This window comes from Eucyclogobius newberryi, unplaced genomic scaffold (genome assembly GCF_026437365.1).
Source record: "Eucyclogobius newberryi isolate DKJ021-1_F unplaced genomic scaffold, fEucNew1.0.hap1 SCAF_11, whole genome shotgun sequence".
Taxonomy (NCBI): Eukaryota; Metazoa; Chordata; class Actinopteri; order Gobiiformes; family Gobiidae; genus Eucyclogobius; species Eucyclogobius newberryi.
This window is the reverse complement of record NW_027315735.1, coordinates 10,707,437-10,726,417: the sequence shown is the minus strand read 5'-3', so window position 1 is coordinate 10,726,417 and position 18,981 is coordinate 10,707,437. Positions and strand designations below refer to the sequence as shown.

The window sequence follows — 18,981 nt, the reverse complement described above, 5'->3', positions numbered from 1 at the left end:
ATTTGTCTTATGATCCAAACTAAGTAACTTTAGCGATAGAGCTCTGCCTGCAGCTCCATTGTGAATATACACAGTCAGTGTATAATCACATACCAAACCAAAACAATAAAAGCGCCAGATACAGCAGGGGGAGATGACGGACGCTTCAAAGAAATGTACCATATATATTTAAAGGTGCACCTCATCTCCACTTCTGAACACCAGAGGATATTCTGTATTTTTTGTGCACTTTCCTACATTACCATGTGGAGACGCTGTTCTATTTTCCTCTGGAGGGCGTGCCCAGGTCTCCCCTGTATGATACGGATCCACCCACACACATGTGGCCCTTCTGAAGCCACACCTCCTTCTTGTGACGCGCACAAGCGTCTTATACTGGCTGGTCTGGTGGTGGAGTATCAGCCCCTCAATCAGCAGCTCACAGGTTCAAACACCACAGAAGAAACTGGACTACTTTGGAAAATACTAAACTACTCTACACCCCTACAGCAGCCAATACAGACTTAGCACGAAAAGAGGCATGACTCAATAGGGCCACCAGTGGAATGAGTGGATCCCTCAATATACAGAGAACCCAGGGCCATGGAAGACACGCCTACTTACTGGAGCACAGTGATGCCAATGGACGCTGGACACGACATGACCTGAATTTACGGGCTTTGGTTTAGTGCGACATCTAGTGGCAAAAATACTATTCTGCTTCAGTACACAAAATAAAATGTATTTTATGTGTAGAATATACAGAATAAATACTGCCAAAATACCACTATTTATCTAAAGTGTGTGTGTGTGTGTGTGTGTATATATATTATACACACATACATGCATATACACATGTATATACATGTATGTATATTTATTTATTTATTTAATGATTTTTTGGTGCCGTAGGCTTTATATGACAGCACAGCTCAGTGTGAAATGGGTATGAGAGAGAAGGGAGGACATGTCAGAGGGATTCAAACTCGCAACACTGCGGCTGGCTGCACATGGAGCCTGGCATATGTCCTGCCACCTTAACCACTCCACCACTGGGTGTTGCATGTTTTTCAAATGTACTTTTTGTTAGATAATCACATATTTGTATGAAGGGTAAAATTACAGTGTCCTTGCTTTTCCATTTGAACATCAGTGGGTTACGTTCACATGACACTGCAACATCACATCAGCCAGTTATATTTAATACAGAGGGTAGGCAGCTGAATGTGTGATATGAATATGTTTAAAATGCAGATTTTTTTTTGTAATACAATGAGTTCTTAGGTCTAGGCACTGAGAGAAATCATCAGGTTAAACAGTTGTGAGATGTTTAATTTCAAAGTCCTATACAATCAAAAAATGACATCACCACATTCTAGAACGTGAAATTGCTTCAAAAAGTGGTGCCATTACACAAAGGCATGATTGTTGTCAGGTGAAAGGTCATACGATTCACAAGAATTGTGGGGCCAATCCCACACATAAAGATACGGTTCAACATATGTAGATTTTAAGTTTGGAGATTTCTTTCAAAAACAGTAAATCTCCGCCCACCACTTTCTAGAGCGTGACCGGGAACATGAACACTCTTAACTGTTTGGGGGGCCATGGGAACACCTTGAATTGCAATCCTCAATTCAAATGTTGAAAGGTATGAGTGCCACAGACTGGTGGATCAATCAGCTGCTTGAATGAGTTCATTTTCAAGCGTTTGCAGCGGTCCAAACGTTTTCCTCCTGATTCTTCACCACTATGAGTTTAGATGCACTTTTCACTTCTGCCATCAGCCACTACAACATACACACTGCACCAGCACTACTTCCTGGTTTGCAGAGGATACACATGCTACAATTATGCAGACAACACACTGCAGTCTCATTTTGGCCCTTTTGCAATATATCTGTACTGGTTACACATTCATCCCAAATGGACATTTCATAACCTAGCAGCCATATTGCACTGTCCTACTGTCACAGAAATTATTATTTGACAAATTCAAATATATAAGAACCTCTGTACGTACTTTTTGAAGAGTCAGAATGTGTAAATTGTGTAAATTGTGCCAAACAATTGATAGATCCCGCCTAGTGTGATGTCATCAATATGTTTTAGAACTTTGCTCTACTTCCTGTCATTTTCAACAGATGTTTCCTCTTTTCTTCACCTCTACTTGATTGATGTAAAAGTATAATTTGTATTTACAGCAGGTATTATCCCGCCAAAGCCTCTTACAAACCTGTCATACATACACCAACTGCTGTCAAACCAAACTCTGTCACCCATGTGCTCCCAGCCATTGACCGGTCCGTGTCGTCGGGGCTGTCGGATGCCCGGGACGCCCTGGTGAATGCGGTGGTGGACCTGTTGGGGGCGTACAAGAGCAGCGTGTCCAACCTGCAACAGAGCGGCCTGGTGCTGCCCTCGTCCATGCGCCTCTTCCCCCTCTACATCCTGGCCCTGCTCAAACAGGTCCACACACACACAGACACAGACAAACACTGACACAGACAAACACTGACACAGACAAACACTGACACACACACACACTGACACACACACACACTGACACACAGACACTGACACACACACACACGTTTAAAGGACACACAATATGCTTTTAACACATTCTAACATCGTCCCCTTGTCACAAACACAGCTGGAGTTATATTTAGCTTCATTTACACTCGTTTCATTCATCCTGTTTAGTGAGACTTCTCCTTCTGAGCCTCAAAACACTCCAGTTATGGGACATCAAAGGTAGAGATCCAGAGGTCTCCTGTGCTGTTTTTGAATCCATGAATCACGTTCATTACAACTTAGTGCTTACATTAGCATATTGGGTGACGCTGGCTTTATGTTCACTGTATCCAGACGGAGATGTGAGAATCTCCTGACTTATGTGAAGAAGCCTTTATGTCAAAATGAGAAAACAACAAGGGATGGTGCGATTTTAAGATGACTCATGTTATTGGTGTGGCCGATATCAAGAAATTAAATTAACTTATCACTTTTGTAAAATTATTACAAAATGTATTAATCTGGATGAATATAATCAGTATTTGATGCTGATGGTGTAAACAGACACCTCTTGAGTGTTATTATTCTCTTATTTCCATGCTAAAAACAGAAAGTACAGGGTAATTTGCCAGATTGAGTCCCACTTTCGTTTCTCCCTGTCTTTGGGGAGGCGTGACTCAGCATGAGCCCTTTTGAATTCACTGCTCTCCTTGTGTGTGGTGCAGACACATCACTACAACAGCCAGTCTCCTGCAACAGCCAGTCTCCTCGTGTGTGGTGCAGACACATCACTACAACAGCCAGTCTCCTCGTGTGTGGTGCAGACACATCACTACAACAGCCAGTCTCCTCGTGTGTGGTGCAGACACATCACTACAACAGCCAGTCTCCTCGTGTGTGGTGCAGACACATCACTACAACAGCCAGTCTCCTCGTGTGTGGTGCAGACACATCACTACAACAGCCAGTCTCCTCGTGTGTGGTGCAGACACATCACTACAACAGCCAGTCTCCTCGTGTGTGGTGCAGACACATCACTACAACAGCCAGTCTCCTCGTGTGTGGTGCAGACACATCACTACAACAGCCAGTCTCCTCGTGTGTGGTGCAGACACATCACTGCAACAGCCAGTCTCCTCGTGTGTGGTGCAGACACATCACTGCAACAGCCAGTCTCCTCGTGTGTGTGGTGCAGACACATCACTGCAACAGCCAGTCTCCTCGTGTGTGGTGCAGACACATCACTACAACAGCCAGTCTCCTCGTGTGTGTGGTGCAGACACATCACTGCAACAGCCAGTCTCCTCGTGTGTGGTGCCGACACATCACTACAACAGCCAGTCTCCTCGTGTGTGGTGCAGACACATCACTACAACAGCCAGTCTCCTCGTGTGTGTGGTGCCGACACATCACTACAACAGCCAGTCTCCTCGTGTGTGTGGTGCAGACACATCACTACAACAGCCAGTCTCCTCGTGTGTGTGGTGCAGACACATCACTACAACAGCCAGTCTCCTCGTGTGTGTGGTGCAGACACATCACTGCAACAGCCAGTCTCCTCGTGTGTGGTGCAGACACATCACTACAACAGCCAGTCTCCTCGTGTGTGTGGTGCAGACACATCACTACAACAGCCAGTCTCCTCGTGTGTGGTGCAGACACATCACTGCAACAGCCAGTCTCCTCGTGTGTGGTGCCGACACATCACTACAACAGCCAGTCTCCTCGTGTGTGTGGTGCAGACACATCACTACAACAGCCAGTCTCCTCGTGTGTGTGGTGCAGACACATCACTACAACAGCCAGTCTCCTCGTGTGTGTGGTGCAGACACATCACTACAACAGCCAGTCTCCTCGTGTGTGTGGTGCAGACACATCACTACAACAGCCAGTCTCCTCGTGTGTGTGGTGCAGACACATCACTGCAACAGCCAGTCTCCTCGTGTGTGTGGTGCAGACACATCACTACAACAGCCAGTCTCCTCGTGTGTGGTGCAGACACATCACTACAACAGCCAGTCTCCTCGTGTGTGTGGTGCAGACACATCACTACAACAGCCAGTCTCCTCGTGTGTGGTGCAGACACATCACTACAACAGCCAGTCTCCTCGTGTGTGTGGTGCAGACACATCACTACAACAGCCAGTCTCCTCGTGTGTGTGGTGCAGACACATCACTACAACAGCCAGTCTCCTCGTGTGTGTGGTGCAGACACATCACTACAACAGCCAGTCTCCTCGTGTGTGGTGCAGACACATCACTACAACAGCCAGTCTCCTCGTGTGTGTGGTGCAGACACATCACTACAACAGCCAGTCTCCTCGTGTGTGTGGTGCAGACACATCACTACAACAGCCAGTCTCCTCGTGTGTGTGGTGCAGACACATCACTACAACAGCCAGTCTCCTCGTGTGTGTGGTGCAGACACATCACTACAACAGCCAGTCTCCTCGTGTGTGGTGCAGACACAAACACACTACAGCCAAGGAAATGGAAATAAGGACAATAAATATTCAATACTCACTTCTCTCGTAAAGCTATTGTTACACTGTAGAGTGTATTTCCTCCTCAAACGGTTAATTCAGTTTGAAGTGTAAAAAGTGAAAAAAGAGGATGGTGGTGAAGCTGCTGCAGCAGTTCAGCTAGCAGCTCTGTTCCTGTGATGTCTATCGCAGCTGTCGGAACAGAAATGTTTTGTTCATCCATGAAAACAGCTGATGCTAGCTGTGCTAGCTTTGTTCCCTCAGTACTTTTAGCTTGCAGTGCATGTTCTCTTCTCTACAGTCTTTGCACTTGAAGGATCATAAGATTTAAAACCTCATACAGTTCAATTCAGTCCCTTTATTGATGCCGAGGGCCAATTGAAAGGCACAAAGAGTCGCAGAGTTACTAGAATAAAAGTATACATAAATAAATCATTGACAGTACATACAGGCATAATAGAGCTCATATTTGAAGTGCTGAGGGAGGGATCAGGGGGTCAGGGGACTGTGGGCGACGCTCATGTCGGTCACACAGAGACTGCAGGGAAAGATGGACTCACTGACCAACGATTCTGATCAACTGTACTCTGTTTTGAACACTGAAAACCAACCACCGGTAATACAGGAAAATGACGCTCCTAATAAATGTGTGGCAAAAGGTCATATTGTTTTACTGACATCAAATGACCTTAGACTTGAGTTTTCTTCATGTCTGTGCCCTGGGCACAGGGTACAGAATTAATATAAGAGCTCACATTTAAACCTCTCATTTGGCCTCCCCAACATGTTTGTCAAACACAGATCAGGCTTTCTTTCCACATTTTCTAAATACGTCAGGCGCATGTCTCCAGTCCAGTATTCATCGTTTTGAACACACATTCACTCCTGTCGCTCATACATGGCACAAGGTCACATGGTAACCAGCCCTGCATATTAGAGCTGTCGTACTGATACAAGCACTACACAACCTGTGACATCATGGATTTAGTCATGTGATCTGTCAAAATGTTCATGACTTTCAATTTGAACATGTTTAAATTCTTATTTCGAGACACAGTTGGGTTTTTTTTCTAATTAATAATCCGTACAAATGGTCTATATACTTTTTACGTTTTAACCTGTGTTACTGTGGCTGTACAGAAAGCCCTGCGGACAGGCACCAGCACGCGGCTGGACGAGCGCGTCTTCGCCATGTGCCAGTTCAAGACGGAGCCTTTGCCCCAGCTGCTGAGGCTGCTGCATCCAGACTTCTACAGGCTGGACACCATCTTAGACCAGGTACTGCCCTGCCCCCTATCACAGACCCCGCCCTCTCTCTACAGACAACGCCCTCTCCCCACAGACAACACCCTCTCTCCACAGACCACGCCCTCTCCACACAGACCACGCCCTCTCTGCACAGACCACGCCCTCCCGCGCAGACCACGCCCTCTCCATAACTCCAAAACGCCATAAGGGCCATGCAAAGTGACATGAATGAGATTTACCTAAACATGAGCCGACGGTCAGTGGGTCAGAGAGGGAGGGGCTCACAGCAAAGGCTTTAAGACGAATATATATATAAGTAAAATTCACATTTAAAATGTCAGAATAAATTGTGTTTTAGTCTCCTACTAAACTCTACTAAAACTATTTAGTCTGTTTTGCAGATATTGTCCTGATCGTGCTTCAGACTCTTATGTTTGAATGGGATGTGTGAAGTTTGACCAGGGCCCTGGTCATGCACATTAATATGAGCATGTGGGGTCTGAATGGTCAGAGGAGGGCAGTGAGTGAGCACAGTGACACGGATGCCCTTCCTGACCGAGTGAAATTTTGACCTTAATAGTTGCTCAGTTCAGTTCAGCTAAGCCACAGTCAGTGTTTAATGAACAATTATGTAAAATAAGTTTTTGTGCATTTTAATAATTATTTTGAATTGTTCAAATTTAAATACGTTTAACAAACGCAAAGAAAGACCAGAGAGAGTGCAGAAGACGCAAAGCAAAACCAGTAGACACCCAAAGAAAAGAAAATGAAGGCACATATAAACTAGAATTGTGTCCCCTTTCAAATGAAGTCCCAATGTATTCTTTTCCATTTTTGAGAAGGTCCAATGTAACGTTAGTCCTGTCCTTGATTATCGGTTTTGTAATGTCCTTTTTTCCTGCTTCCTGTAGTATACTCCCTAAGATATCAATTTATTGTGTCCATGGCAGGAGTTTTGAGGGCCAAATACATAGTTCTGAAGTCCTGGGGGATGGTGATGCCAGAAACAGACTTTGTTGATCTCATTTCAGTATTTCTGAGCAACAGAACTATTTTCCATGTGATTTTGTGGTCCTCCATTGGGATGTATATATATTTTCCCACTCTTTGTCTGTCTGAATTGTCAATACATTTATACAGCTTAGAAATTATAATCTTCTTATTCTTAATATGACCCAATATTTTATCATCTGCCAGTAAGGCCCGCGGCACAATCCCCTTTTCTTTTGATGATTGTAGAGTCTTAAATCAAATCCGAGGTTTCTTGCCTTGCCATACACATCTTGAGATTGTTTTATTCCACACATCGAACAGGGAAGGACAATGGGAAAGTCTGGAATATATAGACAAATATGGGCAAAACATTTCGTTTTTTAGTTGTAGTTTTTTACCTAAACTTATAACGGAACTAAGTAACTCTGGCGATAGTTACTGCTCCCTTGTGAAATAAAATAGTCCGAAAAAAATGCAAAAGCGTATTTATTTTTCACATTTTCCTACTATCTTTATCATACGAAGACCTTAGAATCACATACAAAAATATTTCACAAATAAAAAAAAGAGCCAGGGTTTCTCAGCCCAGTTGTTTTTGGGTCATTGTCAGCAAATGTTGCAAGGGTTGTTTTTCAATTGTAACGTCACAAATAGTTTTTGATTGTCTAAATACAAAGCAAACACGAGGGGGGGCTAGGCACAGCCCTGCCCGACCCCTCTCTCCAGAGTCGGTGGGTCTTTTAACACTTGTGTTCAGATTGAATCCTGCATGTTCTAGTAATCCTGTATTGTCCTGCTTTTGAGAAAATGCAGGTTTTCACATACCCCCTATCCCTCCACAGTCTGAACTTACTGTGATTATTAAAAAATAAAAGTAAGCCAGACTCGGTGTCTAACATGTTGCTTTGTTGTTTTTTCATCTTCCAACAATAAAAAAACAAAATGACAATCTGCTACTTGTTACAATGAAATGTTGTGAACAGGAAGTCAATCGACCTGTTTCTATTATTTAGCCTTTCAATATTGCAGTTTACGATGAACAAACGTTATATTATCTATGTTTTTTATTGTTGAATACAAAATACCCCCAAAAATACATGTCACTTGGCCTAACCTTGTTCATAAGAATAAACCCCCCGTTTTGTGGTGCCTGCAGGCGGCGCTCCACCTGAATGACACCATAGTTCCCCAGCCCCAGCTCCTGCACCTGTCTGCAGAGAGGTTGAATCGGGACGGGGCCTTCCTCCTGGACTGTGGCGCAGTAAGTACTCCTCTGCTCTTACTCTGTCTGTGATGTGTGCCTCTAAAATCTATGCACACTCCCCTCATGGAGACTTGATGCTTTGAGGGGGCCAAATGAGGCAGATCCTTCAATTATAGATCAACAACATGCTTTAAAGTTAAGATATATGTTAATTTCGGTTAAGATTAGGGTTTTGGTTAGATTAAGGTTAAAAAGTAGTAATTATGATCAGTCTCTGAGAAGGAAATGAGGGTAAGTCTATGTAATATTGCTACAAGCTTGGAAGCTAAGGATTTTAGGCCCATTCCGATGTTATGAAGAAAGTTTGGGCCTCTGTTTGGATTAAGTTGCTCTAACCAATCAGAGAGCTCCATACACTCTTTATTTGTTTTAAATTAGCAAGAAGGACCAGGAGTGCCACAGATTTGTTAATAAGCTGTACCAGAGTTTCACAGTCTTAAAACATGAAAATGTTGTGGTGAGTGGGTGGTAGGTGTTTCATCCATCCCCTGTTCAAACCATCTGCATCATCTTCAAATGTATCTGTGTCTGTAATGTTTATGTTATTATATGTGCGGGTTTGAAAGACATTTTATGAATCTAAATCTTCTAAATCTAGAAATAGAACTAGTCCAATTGAACCTCTTTACAGCTCCACGTGTGTCGCTCACTTACCTTATGCATTCCCAGCATCCTAAATATTCACCACGATGAGTTTCTGAGCCCTTTTCACAAGTCTCTGAGCCCAGAGTAAGTTTTGCCATTCTGGGTAAAGCTAACAAGCGTTAGCTGGCTAACGTTTCATTTCCTACACTCTAGCAGGAAGTGCAAACGTTTGACACACTGATGTCAGTGGACAGTGGTCACTGTATTTTAAGCTTCAAAACGCTGTGTGTTTCAGACTCATTTTCACTGAGAAATGAGTCTAATGATGAAGTGAATCTAGCTGGCTGAACACAAAGACGCGTGCGGACCACGGACATGTGATATCCGGCGGTCTGCCGTTCAGAACCTGCCGCACTACCTGCATCACTACCATGGACCATATTTTTGTGAAAATATCTCGTTACAACGTGAGCACCTATTGGACAGTACTGGGCCGACATATTAATGGTATGGAAACCTAAAGTGTGTGTATTTTTGTGTCTCTGTGTGTGCAGGTTCTATACATGTGGGTGGGCCGCTCCTGCTCTGACATGTTTCTGCGGGACGTCCTGGGAGTGTCAGACTTTGCCTCCTTACCCCCCAGCATGGTGAGTCTACTGTACACCAATGTTTTAGTCCAGAATGAGCCCAAAACTTGTTTGAGACCATGACAAGACTGAGGCTGAGGCTGAGGCTGAGGCTGAGGCTGAGGCTGAGGCTGAGGCTGAGGCTTGTTCCACTGAGTTGACTTTGGAGTGGATTGGTACAGTCCGAAAGTGTCTCCATTGTCTCAAGTGAAGCCACCCGCCCCTTTTAAGTCATCCAAAGTGGACCCTTAGAGGTTCTAGCTCCCAAAGCAGTCTGCTCTCTTGGCCTCCATCTGGACTTTAGCTCAGAAGGAGGAGCTCCACACAACAGCCAGATGATTGGATCAGAGAGGGTGCAGACTCAGGCCAAAAGAAGACCGCAAAAAGCAGAGAGAAACAGTAAAAAAAAACACAGCAAAACAAAGCCAGCAAAGCACATTAGCATCAGCTGTTTCTTGTTTATACCCAAAATCTGGGTATATAATCAGGTCATAATGCGTCTGACATGATCCAAAGCCAAAGCATGACATAAAGAGAGGTTCAAACATAGAGGCTTTGAGAGAAGTCAAAGAAATGAGGCAAAACTGTTCCTGTGCACGCTAGCTTTTGCCACGCCCCTCACACACAAACATGGAATTACTAAACATATTCTTTTGACTTATGACTAAATATATTGTTCACCTACAATTTAAATTTAATTCATTAAGAAGACATTTGTGCTCTATCTTTGTATGTGCTAACGCTGTATAGAAAAACCCTGCTACAGTCCTGGCGTGGGTTTAAGGCCGACAGGCGGTTCTCAGGGTGTGACAGAAAAGCCATCATGAGCTATAGGACTTTTCTGCACTTCTACAATAGAGTTCATCTGTTTTACAACAAATCATCACACTTTACATCACTTTTGTCTTTGTTACATGATAACGAGGAGCATATATCTCCTCCAATAAAACTGAACTCGGAGCTTTCTGACCGCTGTGTGCACTCACGGCACTAAAGGCTGCTGTGAAAGTGAAGGAAAAAAGCCCAGTTTTAATTGTCTCAGTCCAGTACATTTAAGTATTCAAGTGGCATTTGAAGTGCTAACTGTTCTAGATGCCACATGTCAAATTAGAACTTTAAAAGTGGTCTTTAAAAGTGATCTAAACCACTTCTGCACATGTGCCCTGTTGGAACATAAACGTAAAGTAAGGAACAAATCAGATATTTATTTCAATTCTTCTGCTCATCCCATTGTTACATGAGCTTCTCCTGTTGGAGCAGTTGGCCTACTCTAAAGCTTTTGAGCGCTCTGTGGAAGGCTGCTTCAGTGTGCAGTGCTGCTGGTGCTCATGGTGCTGCTGTCTGTCCTCAGAACCACATTCCGGAGCTGCTCACTCCCCTGTCAGAGCGTATCAGGGCCTTCCTGGACTGGCTCCAGGAGAACCGCTCCTGCAGCTGCCCGCTACACGTCATCAGGTAAGACAAGAGTGTGAGTAACAGAGTACGAGCTAACCTGGATGTACTGAGTGTGGATGAGGCTGGGCTGTCGGGACAGGAGTGTCTTTGTCCAGTGTTCAGATGAAATGTCCCTCTGCAGGAGCACATGCTTCATGTTAGTTCCACCTCCTCCACACAGAGCTGCTCCAGGGCCACATGTTTTCCACAACTGCAAAGCTCCTGTGTAGGGTTGTCAAAACTATCATGCTAAAACTGGCGAAACTAGATTAACAAATATATATGCAAAATTTGACATTTCCTGATTCCAGCTTTAGAATGAACTTGAGTTTTATTAGAACTTGTATAAGACCACATGGAAACAAAGAAAGTACTATTATTTTGTCATGAAAATGACTTTTAATAATTAATAAGAACAATAATAAATATAGCCACAAGCGGCGATGATCGGCCCTCGCCACGCCGCCGCCACGCCTTTTATTACACCTCCGTGACGCTGTTGCATCTTCTTCCCTTTGCTCTACATATAAAGGGAAACGTTTGCGGCTCCGCCGCACAAAGTCCGTGGCTCTTAGAATAAAAATGTGGGTATGTTTTGATGGCCCACTCCTGAGGATGAGTCTCACCAAATTAATTAATTAGTTAATTGGGCTAACGCCCTTGGAGGAGTTCGTAAAAGTATGAACTGTAAGCATGTTCACATTTCAGAGATCTTGCAATTTTCCCAGTGGAATAACATGGGAGGTTTCTGTCATCGCTACGGCTACGCCATAACAAATATGACATGGGTCTCATTGACTTTTTTGATCGGGATGCCAAAATGGAATTTTGTGCCAAATTTCGTAACATTTAGAAAAACCAAACAATTTACCCTCCATATGACATTTTATTTCACTCTGTAGGGGGCGCAGTCACGCCAAATTAATTTATTTCACTTCAAGTAGGTTTAGGGCAGAGGGTTTAACAACTGATTCAAATTTGACGCAATTCGGACTTTATACGCACAAACGGCAGCAAATCTAAAATGTGGAAAATTTCAGATATTCTAGTTACAATTTGCGGCTTCGCCGCACAGACACCGTGACAGATATCAAAGTAATTTTGATAACTTTTGACTCCTCCACACCATTTTCACCAAATTTCAGCTTTTTCTGGCCTAGGAGGTGTTCGTAAAGGGAGTGTCTACAGAGCCGCGGCGCGAGGCCGAAACTGCCATGTTATTTTGTGCCGCGGCTCCTGAAATTGCTGCGCTATTTGACGGGTTAAGGTTAGGGTTAAGGTTAGGGTTAGGGTTAAGGTTAGGGTTAGGGTTAAGGTTAGGGTTAGGGTTAGGGTTAGGGTTAGCCATGAGGCTATATGGCAGTGCCGCGGTTCCTGAAACTGCTGGGCCATTTGACCTTGAGCCACGGCCGTTCGTAAAAGTACGACGTTTGTAAAAACTCCAGTCATGCTTAGCAAAGTTTGATCCAATATGGCAGACATTTGGTTGGGCGGACGGCGTTGCCGTAATAATATTTTTAACTTCTCTTGTCACCATCTACCTCTGCGCCAAATTTCATGATTCTACGATCAGATTTTTTTATTTTTAGAAAAAGGAGAGGCATTCATTTTTGTGACTTTTCGTCAATGTTCACTGGGTGAAAAATAGGGCCGATGCAAAAACAATGTTTCCCATTTTTCAAATATCATAAACTATACATTTTCACAGGTACTTTTTGTGAACACTTTGTATTTTTGGCCCTGTATACAGCAATAATGTTCAATTTTTGCATTATATGTTTATATGCACGGAACATGCAGAGATGGGGAACGTATTTGTGAGCTACTTAGCGCAAACGAGGGCTTTACATGGGGATGACGACCGCACTCCGTGCACACTTTCGCACAGGCTTTGCCCGTTTACAACAATAATGTTCCAGTTTCCGACTACTAATCAGTATGCACGGGACATGCATGAGTGGAGGAGTGTGTTAGTGAGTGTTTGGAAGCGGGCGAGTGCTTCGAGCGGCCTTGCGGAACTAATAGGCTTCCCGCCAGCTTGTGGCGCTCGGGCCTAATAACCCATCAAACTTGTATAGTTTTGTTTACCCTCAAAGATGCTTTACAATACAAGTATTGAGTACCAGGCACATTCTTTAATATCAAAATAGAGTTTGAAATGTTAGTTTTCAATTACAATTTTGCAATGCCCAAAATTGCAACAGCCGTTTCCTCAAAGGGCGACAGCGAAAAACAGATTGAACAAAGTTCATAGGATTTAGCAATGGTCCCGACATCCCCTTTCCATCTTGGCAAGGAAAAACTACAAAACACTTTGTGAGAAAGTAGAAACCTTGAGGAGAGCCACAGTGAAGGAGAGATCTTGCTCCAACAGACGGACAGAACCATCAGGAGGAGAGAAGGAGGTTCATCTAGAGACAGTTCAACCAGGCAGATGCAGAGCATCCAGATCTACAGGTCAGCACCAGCAGTGTCCGAAACAGAACCACTGCCCGAGGGAAGTGGAAGAAGGAGAAAAAGATGTGAACAGATTACAAGTGAAATTAAATATTAAATATTGTTTGTTAGAAAAAGTAGTGTTTATCAGAGGATAGTGCTCAAGATGCCATACTTCCCCCATAGTTGCTCCTAGGGCAGCGTAGCTAAAACTGCAGCTTTATATTTCTGTTCCTAACTGGCCTGACCATAAGCAATTTCAAAGAGGAACGTTTTAAGCCTGGTCTTAAATGAAGAGACTGTGCCGGCCTCTTTAACATGGACAGGAGCTGATTCCATAACACAGGAGCTTGGGAGCTAAACGCTCTACCTCCTACTGTGCTTTTAGAGACTCTTGGGACCACCAGATGGCCAGCATTTTGAGAGCACAAATCCTCTGTTTGGATGATATGGTATTATAACATTGTGACACTATTCCTGTGTGTGCATGATTCAGGAGGTCTGTTCCTTAAGCATGGAGTCCTGATGGCCTGTTCCTGAGTGGTTATGATGACCAGGCTTACAAAGTCTTTGATTTAGATATTTAGGACAGACTGAGGGCTTGGTGAGTTCTGGATATGTACTCTAAGCGTTTGTAGAATAAGAAGTAAACTTAAACTGTATCTAAACGTGTCAGGAGTTTGAAGATAGTGGACATATCTGAGGATACTGGCATAAACAAACTGGAGATCAGGACGAGTGATTGTTATGGATGCAAAGATATTTGATATAATATTGAAAAGTTCGATATGGTGGAAAGGAAAAGGTTTAGCTGTGAAGTTCTTCGCAAAATCAGGAAGGAAACATCTCCCCTGAGACATACAGCTGCTATATTTGAACAGATGTGGGTCTTATCTTATGTTGATAAACCCAGAATAAAAAAAAACTATGAATTCTTTGAATTCTTTCAAATGTATAAAAAATATATTATAAAAAAAAAAAAAAAAAGCGCCTCTACATTAGTGTTCAGACGTTTGCAGTGACACTCAGAATTGAGCTCCGGTACATGGTTTTTCCTCTGATCGTCCATGAGATGCTTCTACAACTTGGTTGGAGTCCATCTGTGGTAAATTCAGTTGGACTTGATGGAAAGGCACACTACTGTCTATAGTCCCACAGTGAACAGTGGTGTCAGAGCACAATCCTGTAGACGTCCTGCACAGGAGGACGGGACAGAAACATTTCTGCAGCATTGAAGGTCCCTCTGAGCACAGTGGCCTCCATCATCTTTAAATGGAAAAGGTTTGGAACCACCAGGACTATTCTAGAGCTGGGCCTGGCCAAACGGCAATCGGGGGGGAGAAGGGCCTTAGTCAGAGAGGTGACCAAGAACCCAATGGTCACTCTGCGTGTCTCTGTGGAGAGAGGAGAACCCTGCAGAAGAAGAACCATCTCTGCAGCCCTCCACCACCAAGCCTGTGTGTTAGAGTGGCCAGAGAGAAGCCACTTCTCAGTAAAAGGCACATGACAGCCGCCTAGTCCTGAAGGACTCTCATACCAAGAGGAACTAAGATCTCTCTCTGATGAAACAAAGATTGAATGCTTTGGCTTGAATAGAAGCTCATCACCTGACCAGTACCATCCCTACAGTGAAGCATGGTGGTGGCAGCATCATGCTGTGAGGATGTTCTTCAGCACCAGGAACTGGGACACAAGTCTGGGTCAATAGAAAGATGAATGCAGCAGTGTTCAGAAACATCCTTGTCAATCTGAAAACTGCCGTGAACCTACGCTCACCTCAACCTGATGGAGCTATGGAGGTTCTGCAAAGAACAATGAGAGAAACTGCCCATAAATAGTGAACCAAGCAACTCAAAAAGACTTGAGGCTGTAATTAGTGCCAAAGTATTGTTTCACGTTATACTTATAAGGTCATTTTGTTTTCTCATAATTTAATTATTTTAACATTTCTACTCAGAAAACAGTCCGTTAAGAATGTATTTGTAATATAACATAATTTGAGTGATCGGAAAGAAAAGAGGTGTGTGTGTGTGTGTGTGTGTCTCTGTCTGTCTGTCTGTCTGTCTGTGTTTTAGTGGGTGGGGCCTCTCTGGCTTTGTGTTGTCACGGTGACTCACTTTCCTGTTCTCATTGTGTTCCTGCTCCTGGGGCTGTTGTCAAACAGAAGGGTGTGTTCTGCTTATTTATATCCTGAGCTCCACACACAGCGCCAGTCAACAGGGGGAGGGGGGAGTCAGGGGGTCTGCTGATGGGTGGGGCGGCATGATCCTCTGCTTTTGGCTACAATGTCACTTTTACATTCTTTTACTCAGATGTTTCTTCCATTCTTTACTGAGACAAACAGTCGTCAAAATGGGGTTTTCAATGAACAAAATGTAAAATCCAGCGGCCAATGGGAGGACAGAGGACGGCGGAGGACGACAGAGGACGGCGGAGGACGACAGAGGACGGCGGAGGACGTTTGACATGAAAACACTTGTTGTTTGACAATATATTAAATGAATAGAGGACAATGCTGCCTCTGGACGCTGTTCAGTTTGATTTGTTTTTAATATTGGTGTTAGTCGTGTTACACTGGAGCTCCTCCCACGGTTAGAACTACAAGAACAAACAGACTTTAGAGTTTGATTGTACCAAATACAAATACATGGACGAGGAGGAGAATAAGGAAGTAACGCTGTGTCAACATAGTCTGTTGAAGCTCAAATATGACTCACCTTTAGTTGTGCTTAAAATACACCAGGAAAAGAGAGAAAAAAGTGTTTTATCAATGAGAAAATGTGTCCCTCTGCTCCTGAAGAATGCATTGCTTCTAGTTTGCAGTAGAATGAGACACAACCACTTTTAAGTCTTTGTTCTAATATCAACAGGTACGCAGTACATCCCTATGTACAAATACAACAAATACAATCTCAACCTGTCGGACAAAAAAGTCTGAAAAAAGGGCTCTAATATTTGGCCACTTAAGCTTTGAATCCAGCACATTCAATGTGCCATAGTTTCATAAGCTGCAATATCAACAGATGTAGTTCCTCCAGTGTGTCATTATTCCTCTCACATATCTTCAGTGTGTCATTGTTCCTCACACAGATCTTCAGAGTGTCATTGTTCCTCTCACATATCTTCAGTGTGTCATTGTTCCTCTCACAGATCTTCAGTGTGTCATTGTTCCTCACACAGATCTTCAGTGTGTCGTTATTCCTCTCACAGATCTTTAGTGTGTCATTGTTCCTCACACAGATCTTCAGAGTGTCATTGTTCCTCTCACATATCTTCAGTGTGTCATTGTTCCTCTCACAGATCTTCAGTGTGTCATTGTTCCTCACACAGATCTTCAGAGTGTCATTGTTCCTCACACAGATCTTCAGTGTGTCATTATTCCTCACACAGATCTTCAGCGTGTCATTATTCCTCACACAGATCTTCAGTGTGTCATTATTCCTCACACAGATCTTCAGTGTGTCATTGTTCCTCTCACAGATCTTCAGTGTGTCATTATTCCTCACACAGATCTTCAGTGTGTCGTTATTCCTCACACAGATCTTCAGTGTGTCATTATTCCTCTCACAGATCTTTAGTGTGTCATTGTTCCTCACACAGATCTGTAGTACATTAGTTTCTTCCTCTGCAGATGTTTTCTCTGCTTGATGCCAATGATCTGACACTTCTCAAACACACATCTTTTCCATGACCACGGGATGTGTCTTTCCACATGGTCGTGTCAGACATGAGAATCCTCTGCATCCTCTGCGTCGGGTCTGAATACAGACGGATCATCTTCTGCAGCTGTTGCTTAAATCAGTGCCATTTAACACCAAAAATAATCTTAATTTCTTCCTCTACACCACATGTTTGACCGACAGTGACCGCTGCCTGAAAGACTAACTGACCATCTTCCTGTGGCTTCAGCCCGAGCTCGTTCTTCCAGGAGCTGCATAATGGTTACTTCCTCGCGGTGCCTTCAGGACCGCTCAGAGGAAATGAACGCCAACTGTGTTTTTTGTTTGTTGCAGAGACGACGCTTCGGCTAAAACCACCTTCTTGCAGCATCTGGTGGAGGACGGCTCTGAGTCGGGCCCGTCCTACGACGACTTCCTCCAGCAGATCCTGCAGCAGGCCAAATGACCCATCCAAGCTGAGCGCTGTAGAACTACAGAACTACTGACCCAGGCTGACCAGAGCCACCCAGGGAGTAGATCATGGAGCACACATGCCAAGGGCCCCTGCTCCGTCCGCACAGGGCGGTGGTTTCGGAGGGACCACTCTGCCGAGCCCACCTCCCCGTAGTACCAACGCCCCTTTCATTCTCTTTATTTATTCCTTTTGACTAGTTTTAGTTGCACTCTGAAACACTGGAACAGTCCCAGAGGAGAGTTCTGAAGCCCGTCCACCTCCACTCAGCCGCTTCTCAGTGACCACACCCTCATCTTTACATTCCCGTCATTAAAGGGGCGGTACGACATTTAGCGGCCAAGCGGTACACTCTGGACTGTGGGGCGGATCATTCCTTCCTGATGCTTCCCCAACATTTGAATTCTAATGGGATGAGTTTATAAGCACGTTTTACGGCGGATTAACCGCTAGCCTGCTAGTGATTACTAACGGCACACAGCGGTCTCATTTCTGTCGGTGAGGTCATCTTTAACAATAGTCTCCAAGGACATATTATTTGTATTGTTCTTTAAAATGGCGCTTGTACTTTTACTTTGGCATCTCATGTTTTAGAACGATTAGAAATACGTCAAATACAGCCCCTTTAATGAAGCCACACATCTGCATGGAATCCATCGCATTGTGGCGGACGGTGGTCTCAGAACGTCCCCTGGACACTGGGTGACACGTCCAAACTCCTGCTGACCAACTTGTGGTGGACTCCTACCGTCCCTTTTCCAGGCTCTAACATGCCACTTGTCCACTTTGTATCTACTGAAGAATATTTTATGTGATAAATTATGAAACATTATTAAATAAAAGCATAAATGGATGACTTTGTGTGGCTTCTGTTCTGTTTCCATCAGTCCTGTGTCCCTCTCTGACATCATCAGTCCTGTGTCCCTCCCAGGCTCTGACATCATCAGTCCTGTGTCCCTCTCTGACATCATCAGTCCTGTGTCCCTCCCAGGCTCTGACATCATCAGTCCTGTGACTGAGCCAGGTCACACCTCTGCACAAGGAAGCCTTTCTCCCAGCGCTCAACAGGCTCGTCTCGGGCCCTATAAACGAGGAGGGCCCTGGCCGCTGTACAGAGGGCCCCATTACTAAACCCTGTATAGTGAGCGCTTTCAGGTGGGACTTAATATGGCAGAGCGATTGGAAGGGGACCGGGCGTCTGAGGGTGTGCGCATACGGCTCTAAACGTTAAACAAAGTTGAGTACTTTTTCCAAATCAGATGAGACTTGTGCAATTAGTAGTAGT

At 44.1% G+C, this 18,981-nt stretch overlaps 1 protein-coding gene across 1 annotated transcript in view; it reads left to right on the top strand.

Moving 5' to 3' along the window:
• Window positions 1-18,549, top strand: part of sec24b (SEC24 homolog B, COPII coat complex component) — a 47,176-nt gene extending 28,627 nt beyond the window's left edge. The window contains exons 20-25 of the mRNA XM_072435878.1: window positions 2,273-2,448; window positions 6,120-6,257; window positions 8,377-8,481; window positions 9,624-9,716; window positions 11,047-11,150; window positions 17,579-18,549. Of these exons, the coding sequence (XP_072291979.1) occupies window positions 2,273-2,448; window positions 6,120-6,257; window positions 8,377-8,481; window positions 9,624-9,716; window positions 11,047-11,150; window positions 17,579-17,690 (728 nt within the window). The 3' untranslated portion in view covers window positions 17,691-18,549. The remainder of the gene's footprint in view (window positions 1-2,272; window positions 2,449-6,119; window positions 6,258-8,376; window positions 8,482-9,623; window positions 9,717-11,046; window positions 11,151-17,578) is intronic.
• Window positions 18,550-18,981: the final 432 nt, after the last annotated feature.